This window comes from Geotrypetes seraphini, chromosome 2 (genome assembly GCF_902459505.1).
Source record: "Geotrypetes seraphini chromosome 2, aGeoSer1.1, whole genome shotgun sequence".
Taxonomy (NCBI): domain Eukaryota; kingdom Metazoa; phylum Chordata; class Amphibia; order Gymnophiona; family Dermophiidae; genus Geotrypetes; species Geotrypetes seraphini.
The window spans coordinates 158,924,400-158,941,673 of NC_047085.1; the positions used below are offsets into that span (position 1 = coordinate 158,924,400).

At 41.3% G+C, this 17,274-nt stretch overlaps 1 protein-coding gene across 6 annotated transcripts in view; it reads left to right on the forward strand.

Moving 5' to 3' along the window:
• CEP192 (centrosomal protein 192) overlaps nt 1-17,274 on the forward strand; it is a 402,896-nt gene that overhangs the window by 314,173 nt on the left and 71,449 nt on the right. For 5 of the 6 annotated variants that reach the window (XM_033934141.1, XM_033934142.1, XM_033934138.1 and 2 more), the window contains one exon: nt 13,481-13,650. In XM_033934141.1, the coding sequence (XP_033790032.1) occupies nt 13,481-13,650 (170 nt within the window). The remainder of the gene's footprint in view (nt 1-13,480; nt 13,651-17,274) is intronic. The other variant, XM_033934144.1, reaches the window with a different exon arrangement.

Below are 17,274 nucleotides of genomic sequence, written 5' to 3' on the forward strand. Positions count from 1 at the left end.
CCGGTACGGACAATTTTAGAGTGATTGCACTCTAAGAACTTTAGAAAGTTCTAGCTAGGCCGCACCGCGCGTGCGCGAGTGCCTTCCCGCCCGACAGAGGCGCGCGGTCCCCAGTTTTCTTAATTCCGCGGAGCTAAGAAGACGCGTGTTTCCAACGGCTGTTGGAAGTTTTTTCCTAAACTGTTCACTTGCCTTCCCGCTCGCGCGTATTTTTCTCTTCATTTTATTTCTTTCTTGTTCTTTTACCGTTTGTAAAAAAAAAAAAAAAAAAAATTGTTTTATTTTTTTCACTTTTTATTGACTACCCCGGCGGGGCCTGTTGGCACCATCGAAGCCTCCGGCTTCGATTTTGCTACAGCGGTTTTTCCCTTCATGCCCCCGTCACCGGGTTTCAAAAAGTGTCAGCGGTGTGCGCGCCCTATATCTCTCTCCGACCCGCACAAGTGGTGCCTTCAGTGTCTGGGTCCGGACCATAGGGCTGACACCTGCACCCGCTGTAGTTCTTTACAAAAAAGAACTTTAAAAAACCGACAAATTCAACAACGAATTCTGTTCGGCACCGACATGGAAGTTGCACCAGTATCGACATCGGCAACTTCCTCCAAATCGACACCGACTGTCTCGGCACCGACAGATACATCGCCGACGTCGATCCCTGTAGGTAAGCCGGCTAAGAAGCCTTCCCCTACTGTCCTAGGGCCACCAGTCGAGCATGCAGTGAGCCAAGTCCTGCAGACTGAGCGCCGGCCCCGTAAACGCTCCGCTCCCATTGAAGTCACTGCCTCGTCATCGGCATCGACTTCACCCGAGCGTCGAGCGGCACCGAAGGTACCGAGCAAGAAAAGACCGGTACCGGTGCAATCGGGACCTACGTTGGATGAGCGCATTGCCTCTATCCTCCAGGTCCAGCTTAAACAGCAACTACAACAATTGCTCCCGGCTCTGTTGACACCGAATCCTCCAGTGTCGGTACCCAGTGAGCCTTCGGTGCCGACCGTCGATCAACCCCCTTTATTGACATCGACTTTGTCGGCACCGCACAAATCCATGTCCATGCCTATTCTATCAGCGGAGCCGAAACGACGTTCTGCTCCGGACACTTCTGAACCGGTACCGTTCTCTGAGCCCCGTACCGTTCTACACTCCCCTGGTACCGTCTCCAACCGTTCGGGGAAATCGGTACGCAAGACTAAACATGTTGGCACCTCGACTCCACTTTCTCAGGGCCGTCTCCAATCGGTACGGGACCCTGACTTGTGGGATGACTCGGATGATCACCTTGGTACCGAGGAAGATTATTCATCTGAAGAGGAGGATCTATCTGTGCAAGACCCTGCTACTAAGCCAGAGCACTCCTCCTTTACCAAATTTTTAAGGGAAATGTCAGACACCCTTTCAATTCCTTTGGAGTCTGATTCTAAAAAGTCCAAGGCATTCTTAGATGCCTTGGACTTTGATCATCCTCCTAAGGAGTTCTTAAAGTTGCCCCTCCATGATATCTTGAGGGAAACTTTCTATAAGAACTTGGAAACTCCCTTAACCATCCCGGGAGCCCCAAGAAAATTGGAATCTCTTTATAAAGTCATTCCAATTCCAGGATTCGACAAGCAACAACTTCCCCATGAATCCTTGTTGGTGGAATCAACCCTGAAAAAGTCTGTAGGTGCCAGTGTTTACGCCTCTGTTCCTCCTGGCAGAGAAGGAAAGGCCATGGATAAATTTGGAAAGCGCCTTTACCAAAACGCCATGCTGGCCAACCGTTCAGGTAATTACGCATTCCACTTCTCGTTTTACCTGAAGCATCTCATTCAACAGGTGACCTCTTTTCAAAAGTACATTCCGGACCGTAAACTTCCTGCTTTTCAGCAATGTACTTCTAGTCTTTTGCAACTAAGGAAGTTTATGGTCCGTTCCATTTATGATACTTTTGAACTGACGTCACGGGCCACTGCTATTTCTGTAGCAATGAGAAGGTTGGCATGGCTACGGGTCTCAGAACTGGATGTAAACCATCAAGACCGACTGGCCAATGCGCCTTGTCTTGGGGATGAGCTGTTTGGGGAGTCCATGGATACCGCCACACAAAAGCTCTCCGCGCATGAGACTAGGTGGGACACCTTGTTGAAAAACAAAAAGAAACCTCCTCCTCCTCGTCCATTCAGGCAACAACCTTCTTATCAAAGAAGGTTTTCTGCTCGCCCAGCTCAGACTCATCCTCCTCAACCTCGCAGGCAGCGTCAACAGCAGCAACATGCTCGTCAACAACAACAGCCTGCTGTAAAACCGGCTGTTCAACCTAAGTCTACACAGCCCTTTTGACTCTCTTCTCGAGAACATTGCCAGTCTTCCTCCCTCATGCCTTCAAACTCAGCCCATAGGAGGTCGACTCCAGGTTTTTCTGTCTCGATGGGAAGCAATTACCTCCGACCAGTGGGTACTTGCTATCATCGCTCACGGATATGCCCTGAACTTTCAGACTCCTCCACCGTTAAGTCTACCAAAAGAGTCTGCTTCCAACAGGGCTCAGTCCCTCCTTCTCGGTCAGGAGGTTCAATCCCTCCTCCTTCTCAATGCCATCGAACCAGTTCCTCTAGACCAGCAAGGCCTGGGATTTTATTCCCGGTACTTTCTTGTACCCAAAAAAACCGGAGATCTCAGACCAATATTAGATCTCAGAGATCTCAACAAATGTCTGGTCAAGGAGAAGTTCAAGATGTTATCTCTTGCCACCCTATACCCTCTTCTCTCTCAGGAAGACTGGCTATGTTCCCTCGATCTAAAGGAGGCGTATACTCACATTCCAATTCATCTGATGTCCAGACAATACCTTCGCTTTCTTGTCAACCAACATCATTACCAATACAAGGTGCTACCCTTCGGCTTAGCCTCCTCTCCCAGGGTATTCACCAAATGTCTGATTGTGGTCGCAGCTTATCTCCGCTCCCACAATTTTCAAGTCTTCCCTTATCTGGACGACTGGCTCATCAAGGCTCTTTCTCCTCAGTCCGTTCACATAGCCACCAATCAGACAATTTCCTTCCTTCGACTGTTGGGGTTCGAGATCAATCTACCCAAGTCACACCTCATTCCAACTCAGCGACTTCAATTCATTGGAGCCATTCTGGATACTGTTCAGATGAGGGCGTTTCTTCCTCCAAACCGCCTTCACACCATCCTTCATCTCTGTCAGCAGGTATTCCAGAAAACTTCCATTTCAGCAAATCAAATGATGGTACTTTTGGGGCACATGGCATCCACAGTGCATGTCACCCCCTTTGCACGTCTCCACCTGCGTACTCCTCAATGGACCCTAGCGACTCAGTGGTCACAAGCGACGGATCCTTGTTCACAACACATATCTGTGACCTCGTCTCTTCGACAGTCGCTTCTTTGGTGGTTGAACTCATCAAATCTATCCAGAGGTCTACTGTTCCATCTACCTCCTCATCAACTAGTCATCACCACAGATTCCTCCCCCTATGCATGGGGAGCTCACTTGAACGAGTTCCAAACTCAGGGGTTTTGGACCACCCAGGAAAAGAAGCACCACATCAATTTCCTGGAACTCAGAGCGATATTTTACGCCCTCAAAGCTTTTCAACATCTCCTCTTTCCTCAGGTTCTTCTCATTTGCACAGACAACCAAGTTGCAATGTATTACATCAACAAACAAGGAGGGACGGGATCCCGTCCTTTATGTCAGGAAGCTCAAAGGATTTGGACATGGGCGACTGCTCGTCACCTATTCCTGAAAGCAGTCTACATCCAAGGGGAGCAGAATTGCTTAGCAGACAATCTCAGCAGAATTCTTCAACCTCACGAATGGACTCTCGACCCCTCGACTCTTCAGTTCATTTTCTCTCAATGGGGCACTCCTCAGGTGGATCTTTTTGCAGCTCCCCACAACCATCAACTGCCCCTGTTTTGCTCCAGACTTTACTCTCCTCACCGTCTGGAACCCGATGCATTTCTTCTAGATTGGACCAATCTCTTCCTTTATGCATTCCCTCCTCTTCCGCTCATGCTGCGCACCTTATTCAAGCTCAAGAGGGAACAAGCCACCATGATCCTCATCGCTCCACGGTGGCCCAGACAGCATTGGTTTTCCCTTCTACTTCAACTCAGTTCCAGGGAACCCATACCTCTTCCTCTGTTTCCTTCACTACTTACACAGAATCAGCAAACGCTTCTTCATCCCAACTTACAGTCTCTGCACCTGACAGCTTGGTATCTCTCGGGCTGACTGCACCTCATGCTCTCCTTTCTCAGCCTGTCCGTTCTATTATTGATGCCTCCAGGAAACCGTCTACTCTTCAATGTTACCAGCAGAAGTGGTCTCGGTTTTCTTCCTGGTGCCTGTTACATCACCATGATCCCATATCTACAGCAGTGGGATTGGTATTGGACTATCTTTTGTCCTTATCTGACTCTGGTCTTAAATCCTCTTCGATAAGGGTCCACCTTAGTGCCATTGCAGCTTTTCATGAGCCGATCCATGGTAAACCCCTCTCAGCTCATCCCCTAGTCTCAAGGTTCATGAAAGGCCTTTTCAATGTAAAACCACCTCTTAAGGCCCCTCCTGTTGTATGGGATCTTAATGTGGTTCTTTCTGCGTTAATGAAGCCTCCTTTCGAGCCTCTGGCCACAACGCATTTTAAATTTCTCACTTGGAAAGTGGTCTTTCTGATAGCTCTCACTTCTGCCAGGAGGGTCAGTGAGCTCCATGCACTGGTGGCTGATCCACCTTTCACTGTTTTTCACCATGATAAGGTTGTCCTTCGTACACATCCAAAATTCCTTCCTAAGGTTGTGTCTGAGTTTCACCTTAATCAATCCATCGTTCTACCTGTTTTTTTCCCAAAGCCTCATTCTAATCCAGGTGAACAGGCTTTGCATACCTTGGATTGTAAACGTGCTCTGGCTTACTATCTTGATCGCACCAAACCTCACAGATCATCTCCTCAACTGTTTTTGTCCTTTGATCCTAACAAGTTGGGTCATCCTGTATCTAAACGCACTCTGTCCAATTGGCTTGCTGCTTGCGTTTCTTTTTGTTATGCTCAGTCGGGCCTGACACTGGAGGGTTCTGTCACGGGCCACAAAATTAGAGCTATGGCAGCATCTGTAGCTTTCCTCCGTTCCACTCCTATTGAGGAAATCTGCAAGGCTGCTACTTGGTCCTCAGTTCATACTTTCACATCTCACTATTGTCTGGATGCATTCTCCAGGCGGGATGGACACTTCGGCCAATCTGTTTTACAAAATTTATTCTCCTAATGGCCAACCTTCCCTCCATCCCTCTTTTTGTTAGCTTGGAGGTCACCCATCAGTCAAGAATATGCTGCCTGCTTGTCCTGGGATAAAGCACAGTTACTTACCGTAACAGGTGTTATCCAGGGACAGCAGGCAGATATTCTTGCGTCCCTCCCACCTCCCCGGGTTGGCTTCTTAGCTGGCTTATCCTAACTGGGGACCGCGCGCCTCTGTCGGGCGGGAAGGCACTCGCGCACGCGCGGTGCGGCCTAGCTAGAACTTTCTAAAGTTCTTAGAGTGCAATCACTCTAAAATTGTCCGTACCGGGGCTCCGTCGGTGCCGTCACCCATCAGTCAAGAATATCTGCCTGCTGTCCCTGGATAACACCTGTTACGGTAAGTAACTGTGCTTTTCTGCCTGATGCCTTCTGGGTATGTACCAGAACTGTATTCTAGTCAAGGACATTCAGTTATGCCTATGTGATCTTCCCATGTGAATCTTGGGGGAGGCATACTCCTATGCTGTGCTTATCTATCGAAGGCGCCTGTGTCCCAGATAGTACGAGACTTTATACAGAAAGGCTATTCATCTAAGTTCTGTTTCTGGATTGGTCCGGAGAAGTCATCTGACGAGATCCAAGTGAAAAGGTGCTAATTATAATTTAGTCTGTGTTAAGGTGTGGGTGAACTCGCATCTCATCACAGGTATTCTCCGCGCACCTCTTTTATAATAATTAAGACCTGAACAGTTACCTCGTGTGACTCTCTGTCTGAGAGAGCGAATCGGACTTTAAACAGATCTGAATTCCATCACATCAAGGAAACCTTTGCTGCCAACCTAAATTATAGCTGCACCAGTGGCTGACGAATACTTGTTCCTGTAACAGAAGAATTTCTATATCTACTAAGCTGAGGAGACATCTTCCATTTCACCTGATTTTATGCCAAGGCCTAATTGGATGGTGAGATAAGGAACTTATTATCTTATCAGCTGGGGTTAGATAAAGCATCCTATTGTGATATAGGATAAGGCTTGTAAAGCTACTCTTGGTGATAACTGTAATAGATTGCTGCTAATCAGGAATTGTTATTATAAGGAATTGTTTAGTGTGTGTAAGAATTAGTTACGTATTTATCTAGCAAGTGTGTTGTGATAATTATGTACTGAGTTTCATATATGTAATCAGATATTTTGTGAACAATAATTAGATATTGCTGCTGGCTTGTGAATTATATTTTTCTATTTTCATAATAAAAGTATTTCTCATTAGCCTTGGTCTTGTGTCGTGTAAATAGGCAAAGAAAACTGAACCTGGATGAGATATTATGGTCTTCCCTAGAAACTAACAGGCACGTTTTTGTTTATGTAACTGATTAGTGGACCATAAATCTTTCTACACCCCCTTACCTCCACAGCCCAACCCACTTCTCCTCATCTCTCCATCCACTGGGGAAGAGAATTGGTATTGTTTTGTACATTAGAACGTAAATATGCACCTGCTTTGATGCCACTTCCCATCAGTAAAAAACTGGACAGCAGGAGTAGCAGTAACTACAGGAGACAAACACTTTCTGCTTACCACTGTGAAACTACCCCAAAACAGGTAGCTCAAACATCATGGGCAATAAAACTGAACTTAATTCTCCTTCCTGCTTTCTCATTCCTTTTATTTGTTTTCTTTGCCTCACCTCTCTTGCCTGTCACCCTTTATATTCGTTCTGAAGAACCCGGTGGCAAGGCCGAACCCTCAGCCTGTTTTGTCTATTCTGGGGTAAAACAGCTGAACCAATAAAATAAAGAGCAACTACCGAGATCAAAAGGCATGAAATTAGTGCCTCACTCGAGATAAAAAAGGAGAGAGAAACGGGCAGCTGTCCAGTTTGCCTTCCCCTAACGCTGGCCAGGGGGGGGGAGAGAGGAAGAGAATCCTCGCCGATCTCGGAGACCTGTTTTTGGCCGTCTGGCATGCACTGCACTGTGTGCATGAGGTGGGAGGGCAAAACTGGAGAGAGGAGGTTCCAGCACAGCATCAGGTGATCAGCCGGCATGTGTTGGTGAGGCTGTGCGCCTGCACAATGACTGCCACAGCTGGGTCTTCCTGAGCAGTGCAGCACTGATTTTTAATTTTTGCTCTCCTGCTGCTACCCCCCTTAATGCTAAAACCCGGAAAAATGAGGCCTTATGAGGGCAAATTCAAAATCTGCCCCGACACCCTGAGTCATCTCCAAAAAGACTAAGGAGGACATGTCCGGATATCGAGCCCCCCTGAACTCCTTGGGCCCGAGGCACATGCCTACTGGGCCTACCCTTTAATCCAGCCCTGCTTATCAGAGACTTATACGATGGTTTTATCAGCTCTTTTTTCCTACTGGCCATTCCTCTTATGTTCATTTGGAGAATGACCAAGACTCAGCAATTAAGAAGTTACAAGAATTTCTATCTTCATTATCATATTTTATTCCTCTACCAACAAACATCAAAATGGTCATTATTTAGATCTTATAACTTTGTCTTCCAAGGATCTGACTGACTCTGAAATGTTTATTGACTGAGAAATGGACTCAATCAATATGGTAAGACTACTGGATATCCCAATTTTTATTTAAATTGGCCAATTTCACATTATGTAGGAAATCATGGATCTAAAGAGATGATTGAAAGAAGAAAGGGGATAGAACCATCTGAATTTTAGAATCAATATGCTTCTCAACCATCAGATAATCTAAATTGGGATAAAAGTTGTAAAATCATACTTGATCAGACAGCTCCAATTAAAAAGAAAAAAACAACATTAAAGAACTCAACATTGGTTTGGTTCAGAATTATTAGGGATAAATCTATGAGACGTTTAGAACGGAAATGGCATAAAACTGGTCTCACTAAGGATAGAGAAGAATGGAAAATAAAGGTTAAAAATTATAAGAAAAAAATAAAAGAGAAAAGGTGTAATTTCTATTCCTTAAATATAGGTATGAATACATTGGACACTAACCCCCCTGTTTTACTAAGGTGTACTAACTGATTTGAGCGTGCTAAATGCTAACGCATCCATAGACTAACATGCACGCATTAGCGTTTAGTATACGCTAATCGGTTAGCGCACCTTAGTAAAACAGGGCCTAAGGAATTTTTCAGTTTAGTTAACACACTTTTTGATGTTACTAATCTGAAACAAGCCCCACAGGAAAATCCTCCAGCCCCTACAGAACTGGTTCATTATTTTTTCAATAAAATTCAGAAGCTTAGATCAAATTCAGAAGCTTAGATCTACCTTGATGGAACGTGATCCAAATGATATAGAACTCATTTCGTTTTCTGGTAATTTTGTTCGAGCCTACTTATTCTGGCATGAATTTACTGATTTAAAGTGGGACAAATTTGAAACTCTTTATAATAAATATGCAAAATCTCATTGTCTTTTAGACAATTGCCCTGCAAAAATATTTAAAACTGCTCCTGTACACTTTAAGGCTGAAGTATTATCTTGGATTTATTTACAACTGCAATATGGTAATTTTCCTTCTAACTTAGGTCATATTGTAATCACTCCGATTGTTAAAGATTACAAACATCTTTTAGTAATTATAGGCCAATAGCTGGAATTCCATTTTTGGTAAAACTTACTGAAGGAATAGTGAATGTAGGGCTTAATAATAATTTTGAACGCTTCTTAATTTTACATCCTACTCAATCTGAAACAGTGTTGGCCTCCTTGCTTGATTATCTTTATCAATTATTTAGTACAGGTACTAGTGCTCTGATCATGCAATTTGATCTTAGCAGTACCTTTGATCTCATAGATCATCATATCTTATTGGGCTGCTTGGGTGCCATTGGGGTGTCAGACAATGTCTTGAACTGTTTTAGAGGATTTTTGTCAAATCGCTCTTACCAAGTTCATTTAGATAATTCTTTTTCTCACAAATGGAAGAATTTATGTAGAATCCCCCAGGGCTCCCTATTATCTCCCACGTTGTTTAATCTTTACTTGAATCCACTTGGAACTCAAATTTCATCTTTAGGTGTAAAGCTATATAGCTATGCAGATGATATCACTATAGTAGTACCTTTGACAGCTCTTACAAATGACACTTTGATTTTCATTCAATCGATTCTTGTAGTTGTAGAAAAATGGATGAATGACTTTAGGTTAAAACTCAACCCAGATAAATTTTTTCTTGCATCTTCATCTGATACAATCAAGGAAGACTCGATAAATCTAAATGGCAGTATTTATTCCATCTTGCCGACTATAAAAATCTTGGGAGTCTACCTTGATTGTAAATTCTTTCAATTTCCATATTACTTATCTGGTTAAAAAAATCTCACTTCCTTTTATAGAAATTAAGAATAATCAAGCCATACTGATACGTGCTATAATCTTTTCAATCTGAAAATTAACCTTACCGCAGTACTTTGAATTATCTGTAGCCTTTTTACATTTTCTTAGAAATCAACAGAAAACATTGCTGTAATCCAATGTACTGAGAATAAGAGACTGTACCAGCAATCTGAATGAAAAAAAATCAAAGTATGGCTTGATTGTTCTTCATTTCCATAAAAGGAAGTGAGATTTTTTTTAACCAGATACGTCTGCATCCTTCTGTATGTCAACTGTTTCCAACATGGAGTCTTAACCTTGTTTTGCGGGCTCTCACTAGAGCTGCATGAGCTGTTGGAGGCTGCATCATTGATGGACGTGACAGTTAAAACAGCATTTTTAGTAGCAGTCACTTCAGCATGTTGGGTGTTTAAACTACAGGCTTTATCCTGCAGAGAACCATGTCTACGATTTTCAAAGATGCAGGTAGTGCTGCATACTCTTCCCTCTTTCTTGCCAAAAGTAGCCTCCAGTTTTCATGTCAACCAGAAAGTACAGTTGCTGGCTTTCATGCCCTTGGGGTCCTAGAAGAGTGACAAAGCTCTGAAATTGCTGGATGTTCACAGTGTTGATTCAGTAACTGGAAGTGATTAATGAATTTAGACTATCGGATCATCCCTGTGCTGGCAGGTTTTGGCCACCGGGGCCGACATTCGGATCTTCAGTACATTCAGCAGGTTTAACTGTGCTGCACTAGATTCTAGGGGACTGCTTTGATACGTCCCAAAGGTTCAAGAATGTGTCTATTGCACTAGAAGTGAAGATTAGGTACTCACTTACCTTGATATTTCTAGTAAATAGGCACTTCTTTCTTGAAGCTTGCATTGTCGGATGTACATTAGCCTGCTTACTGTCTCAGATATATCTATCGGGTATCTTGTTTCTTTCCTCTGTCCCGTAAAGTCAAGGATAGAGGAAACCACTCCTATTTTGAAGAGACCAGGAGGTATATGTTAACACTGCAAGACTATTAGTGCAGGTTGCACTCAGGTAGGTGGCCTGATTGAGCACCAAAATGCTATCTCTAAAACATCAATAAAACTAAATTAATGATCATCAGTAGTATAATGGTCCCTACTAAAGAATGACTCTCACTGCTCAGCGCCATCAAAATCGAATCCTCAGTTCAAATCGTTCCTACTCTAAAACTGCTTGGTAGTGTTTTTGATAGTAAATTTTCTTTCCACAATCAAATTAGCGCTGTAGTCCAGAAATGCTTCCACCATCTGCGCATGATTTGTGCTTTCTCAAAAGTCCTTGACCCATCATCCATAAATATATTGATTCACTCTCTTGTAATTTCCAGCCTCAACTACTGCAATGCCCTATATAAGAGTATAACACAAAAAGAAATCAGACGATTACAAATAGTGCAGAATACCTCAGTTAAAATAATATTTCAGGCAAAAACGTTTGACCACCCCTTTTGAAAAAAGCTCACTGGTTGTCAATCAAACATAGAATTATGTACAAGATCCTCTTACTAACATTCAAAACTCGATCCAGTAATTTACCATAATTTATTAATAGTCTTCTTATTCCCTACTCTTCTTTCAGGTCTCTTTGCTCGGTTAAACGCAATCTTCTTGTGCGATGGCCTACTGTCCACACAGGCAGTGAAACTAGACCGCCAACTATCCATTCTACTGACCATGACTCCAGACTACAAAGCTTTCAGAAAAGAAATAAAAACCCTGCTATTCAAGAAATCCATCAAAACAAACTAACACCACAGGAAGCTCTTCAGTCCCCCGAAATAACCCATTCAACTCTCTAACTCTTCTGGAAATGTCCAGATAACCTCTTATGTAATCTGCCTTGAACCGCAAGGTAATGGCGGAATAAAAGTCATTAATTAATATAATATAATTCCATCTCTGAGGCACATCAACACTGCATTCTAACATCTTTTTGGTTACTGACCCTTCTCTCTAGTTTTCCACACCAAGCTATTTAAGAGAGGAATTTTCCTTAATCCATTTTAAGTCCAAATTAAAACCTTTTTTGTTTAATTATGCATTTGGAACATAAATGTCCTGCTAAGGATAATCGGGTGATCAGTTTCTTTTTACCTCTCCTGTTTTTCCCTTTTATGTTCATTTCTTTTAAGATTGTAGTTCTACCCCTTCTTCCTTTTGTTTCAGTACATCCAAAATGTTTTGTTCTGTCGTACTTTAAGTCCGTATCTGTTAATTTTAACTTTAATATATGTACTTTAATTTAATGTACACCACCTAGAAGTCTGATTAGGCGGTATAACAAATTTTAAATAACTTGGACACTTGTGTTATGTTTTAATGTTGCATCATTTTGTGTGAAATATTGTGATATGAGCAGAACAGACTTGTTTCTTGGGTTGATTCCCAGTACCCCTCCATGTTATGTTTTCTTCTCTAGGGCTGACCATCTGCTTTGATATGAAGTGAGGCGGAGCTGAAAATGAGGCTCTTAATGATCAGAGATACATAATCCACAGGTTCAAGAATTATGTGCCTGTTTTCCAGAAAGAAGATTATCAAGGTAAGTACCTAATCTTTCCATGCTTTAGGCCGTTTGGAGGTTATTTTATAAGGAGCACTTGGTTGTAGGCACTAAAATGTACATAAATGCTGGTTTTTACTCATTTGTATGTAGAAACTGACCCATGTACATAAATGACCTTTATCAAATACCAACTAGTGGAAACATACAAGTACATGACACAATTTAATGGTATTTACCGAGACAGTGGGTGTGCGCATGGACAAAACTTGAGTGGGAACACCAGTTTGAGCACTTATGTATGTATATACTAGTATTCCACAACAGAAAGGAAAACACAACCCCACGTATAACAATATAGAAACCAAGAAAAAGTGGGGAAGGGACACTGCACATCAGCCTCGAGAACAATCAATTTATTAAAACATATGTATAAAACAATGCATGCCTTGTTATGCTGGACCCCCAACATGGTCCGTGTTATCCCCTCTTTAGTTTTTTCTGGCACCATCTACTGGGTATGTTTGGTATTTTGATTTTATATATTTCCACCATGTATGCCTGTTTTGTATGCTGTTGATTTTCATTACATTTGTCTGTACCATGCTGATGTATATGTTATCTTTTATGATATTTCATCAGTGATATCCCTTATTTGGTTATTTTTATGTTTCATGATCATCTTGTTCTATTTTATCTATTGTTTGATATTCTTTTACATGAATACGTATATATGCCTTTTTATTCTATAGATTACAAGCACACCCCTGAGGAAGGCTATTTCTAAAAGCCGAAACATGGACCTTGTTTGGGTCCAGCATAACAAGGATTAAAGACTCTCTAATAGGCTTGCATTGTTTTATACATATGTTTTAATGGTTTATGTTTTTAATAAATTGATCTTGAGGAAGATGTGCAGTGTCCCTTCCCCACTTTTTCTTGGTTTCTATATATTCTAGCAAACATCTAGCAAGGCTGGTCTAAGTGATTAAACTTTAAGGTGTGTGTTTACACTAAAATTTCCTGATATAAAGCAGAAAATCCCTTCTAGAATATCCTGATATAAATCACATTAATCAGTGTGACACATTATCTTGTTTCTAATGCAGCCCCATACTGTGATATCTTTTGAATTTTATTTCAATGGGATTGCTTCATTCATCAGGTTTTAGATTATAATCCAATGTTTTCACTCTAAATTGTACTATAATATAGACCATTGTAGGGGTTTCATAATTTTTTTAAATGCCCCTCTATTGCTACCAAATTTTTATTTTGAAGTGCTTACATTTTTTTCTCTTTCTATGGGTAAAATCATCATTCTTGGTGTTCAAGCACTATATCATGTCTGTTTTGTTTTTTAGTAGTAGTGGAAACACTGAGAGGCATATCAGCAACATGTCTTTGGATGTACTTCCAGTGAAAGGTCCTCAGGGTCCACCACTGTGTTTAAATATTGTTGATTCTGCATGTAAAATTGAACAGACTTGGACCATCCATCCTGAACATCTAATTTTGACTGCTCCATCTATTAGTGAGTAATTTTACTATTTTATAAATATTCATGTTAGAGCATCTATGTAATGAGTTTCAGATACGGTTTACTATTTCTTTGGTTTAAGAAAAACAAATTAGTTTTCATGTTTTTATACCGTGCTATTTTAGTCTGATACAGTGCTGATTTTCTGCCAGTTCACTGACTTTTTAAAAATATAGTAAATTTATTTATTTATTCGGTTTTCTATACTGTCTTCCCAGGGGAGCTCAAAATATTTTATATGAATTTGTTCAGGTACTCAAGCATTTTTCCCTGTCTCTCCCGGTGGACTCACAATCTATCTTATATACCTGGGGCAATGGGGGACCAAATGACCTGTTCAGGATCACAAGGAGAAGCACGGTTCTGAACCCACAACTTCAGGGTGCTGGGGCTGTAGCTATAAACCCCTGTGTCATACTCTCAGATATAGTGTGGTAGGAAATAGCATGGCAAGTATTATCTGACAGAGATAGCAGACATAGTTAACAAAGCATGACAAAACATAGCATGAGAAACACGGTTTGGTGAGACAGCATGGTGAGCATTGCAGAGCATAGCATGGCAAACATGGTATTACAAAGCATGAATAACATAGTATGGCACGAATTGGCAAAAATGGTAAAACAAGCGTACATGATGAAGCATAGCATGGAATACATGGAATAGCAAACATTGTGTGGCAGACATGGTCTGAGAGATTGTAACACAGCAAACATAGTATGATAAACATGGTGTATAGCATATTATAGTATAGTAGGACAAAGATGGCAAATAGTATGGCAGGGTGTGGAGGAACATTCTTTGAGAAAACATGGTATGTTCAGACATAGGACGAAGCACAAAGCATATGAGAATGGAGACAGTGGGGTTCGAGCATTTTGTCAGAAGGTTTGGGGAATTTGGATCGGTGCACTCTGATACAGGGTCAGGGGAAGATGTGAATTTTCATTGCCTACCTGAAGTTCAGTAGAACTTCTAGCGATCTTATGCAGGCATGTAATTTTTTCCAGAGGTGCTATAGGTAGTGCGAGTAAGATCTTTTTCCAGCGTTATCAAGGTGGAGGGTGCGTCCCAAGGGCGTGTGTAGTCACTTCTTGTGTAGGGTGAAAGAAAAAAATCCAGAAAGTATTCCTTCTGCATATGGCTCGCTGACATGGGGAGATAATCCTCTTGTCCAGAATGACACCCATCTACTAGAAAAGATATTATCAAGGTAAGAACATAATCTATCTTTTTTTCTGAGTCCACACCACAACTTTTTGATGTGTGCTATATGGATTGACTTTACCTAGACTGCACCACCTTTTAATTTTGTGAAGAATTACCATTAACCCTTTCAGGACCAAGGGACATATTTGTCCCATAACTTTAAAATCCTATAAATTTTGATTGGGATAGTCTACAGTTCTAAATTTGATATGTACGGATTCCATATGATACTGCCTTTATGTAAACAAACTGGTTCCGACATTCATTCATTAGCGTCGTTGCCAGATTGACGAGAAGATTCACTTGCCACACTGTCCATAAGCCAGAAGTGTGATTTTTTTAAAAAAAAATAATGATATTTCACAAAAAAAATCAATTTTTTGGCATCTGCAAGCCCTTTTTACCATAAAAATGTCGTCAAAACCACAAAAATTGGCCTACGATCCTTATGGTCCTGAAAGGGTTAATAAACTTTACATCAAGCACATAATTGCCACAGCTTCGTTTGTGGTTTTGGTTCTCCAGAATTATATATAACATCCAAGGTGCAATAGCATCATGAAGCAATACACAGGCATTGTTATTTTTCTATTTATTTTCCTGTTCTGCTGCATACTGAGCGGAAGATTTCAGTGTATCGTTTGTGATGATGCCAAGATCCTTTCATCTAATATGCCAAGATCCTTTCATCTAATTCGGGACCTTTCATCTGATATGTCCCCTCTGAAAATTCCTAACAAACTGTATATTGTAATTTTGGCTATATTTTTTGTAATTCGCGACCTTTTCCTAACAGGTCCCCTCTGAATATTTCTTAACAAAATGTATATTGTAATTTTCGCTGTATTTTTTGAAATTCGTGACCTTTTCCTAACAGGTCCCCTCTGAAAATTCTTAAAATGTATATTGTAATTTTTGCTGTAGTTTTTGTAATTCGTGACCGTTTCCAAACAGGTCCTCTCGGAAATTTCTTAGCAAACTGTATATTTTATTTTTTCGCTTTCTTAAAATTTCTGTACTCTGTATTTCCTCTGACTATCTGCATATTGTAACTCGCTGAATGTCCAGCTCTCTTGAATGTAAACCTCCTAGAAGTCGCAAGATTGTGGCGGTATAGAAGAATAAAGTTATTATTATTATTATTTTCCTGGATGGTGATAACATGGCAGGGGTTGTGAATGGCAGATGGGGAAGTCCTTGAGAAAGCCATGTTATTGGCGATACATGTTGGGCATGTCTCCCCTAGCCGATGGACAAAATCTTTGAGATAAGTTTAAAGTTAAACTGGTTAAACCTTTGCTTGAAAAGAGCTTGTTACAATTTTTATTGAGCTGGTTCATAGAACATTTATTAAAGGTTAATGAGGAGGTGAGTGTTTAAATCTTAGTGCAATGAAAGATTTTGAGCACTAAACATCACCGCTGAACCCAATTGAAAAGTATGTTTTATAGACAAGTGAATTAAGTTAAGGATAATGCAATACCCAGTGCTTTGAATAGTTGGAAGGATAATGCAATACCCAGTGCTTTGAATAGTTGGAAAATGAAATGACTAAGGCAACCTTGAATTACTGAATGTAACTGGCTGCTTGATCTTGTTGAGGCATTTTTCTCCACCTTTTTTTCACTCTACGTAGTCTCTTGGGTGGGTCCTTCCCATGACACTATTTAACAAATTGATATTTTGTAGTACTTTATGTAACCTATACCATGTAGGCAGCTGGTTTAAAACTGAAGGTATTGTAGGAATTTGCACATCTAGGAGACTACACTCCCATACCCCCCTTCCCATTGTCTCTGTAAGGTATGTCAGAAGTGTTGGACTTGAAGATGGACCCAAAATTGAGTCTTATTGACTTCCAATTTAGTCTGGACTTGGGCGAATAATGGGAAGGACCTTCCCTCCGGCTCTGTCAAGTGACGGGTGCTACAACCATGCTGCGCCCATGATTGAAACCAAGATCTCCCAATGCTGGGAGGAAAAGCACCGTTACCCTCCAACTGTAGGAACAGAGATGCCTCTGGGATCTTCTGTTGTTGTTTTTTCCATCACCACCTCCAAGCCAATCTTATGGGAGAGACAAAATGAATTTCAGAGGTTACCATTGTGCGTCTACCAGGTTTCTGATTATAAGATTTATAAAGGTGTGCTCCACCTGGTGATCCAGCCTTATGGTGAGAAACGGAAATGGCCTTTTACTCCTTCATAGATCAGTCACAACAGGACTGCAATGAAGCATAAGTCTGTAAATTTATGGTAGCTAATTCTGGAAGTTTTATTTTACCAGATAAAAAACTAATAGACTGAAAAACCTGTTCATCTTTTTTTACCTATCCAGATTGGGATAGTCTGTATGGGGTATAACAATTGGGCAACATAATCATTTTAACCAGTGCCACCCTACCCTAC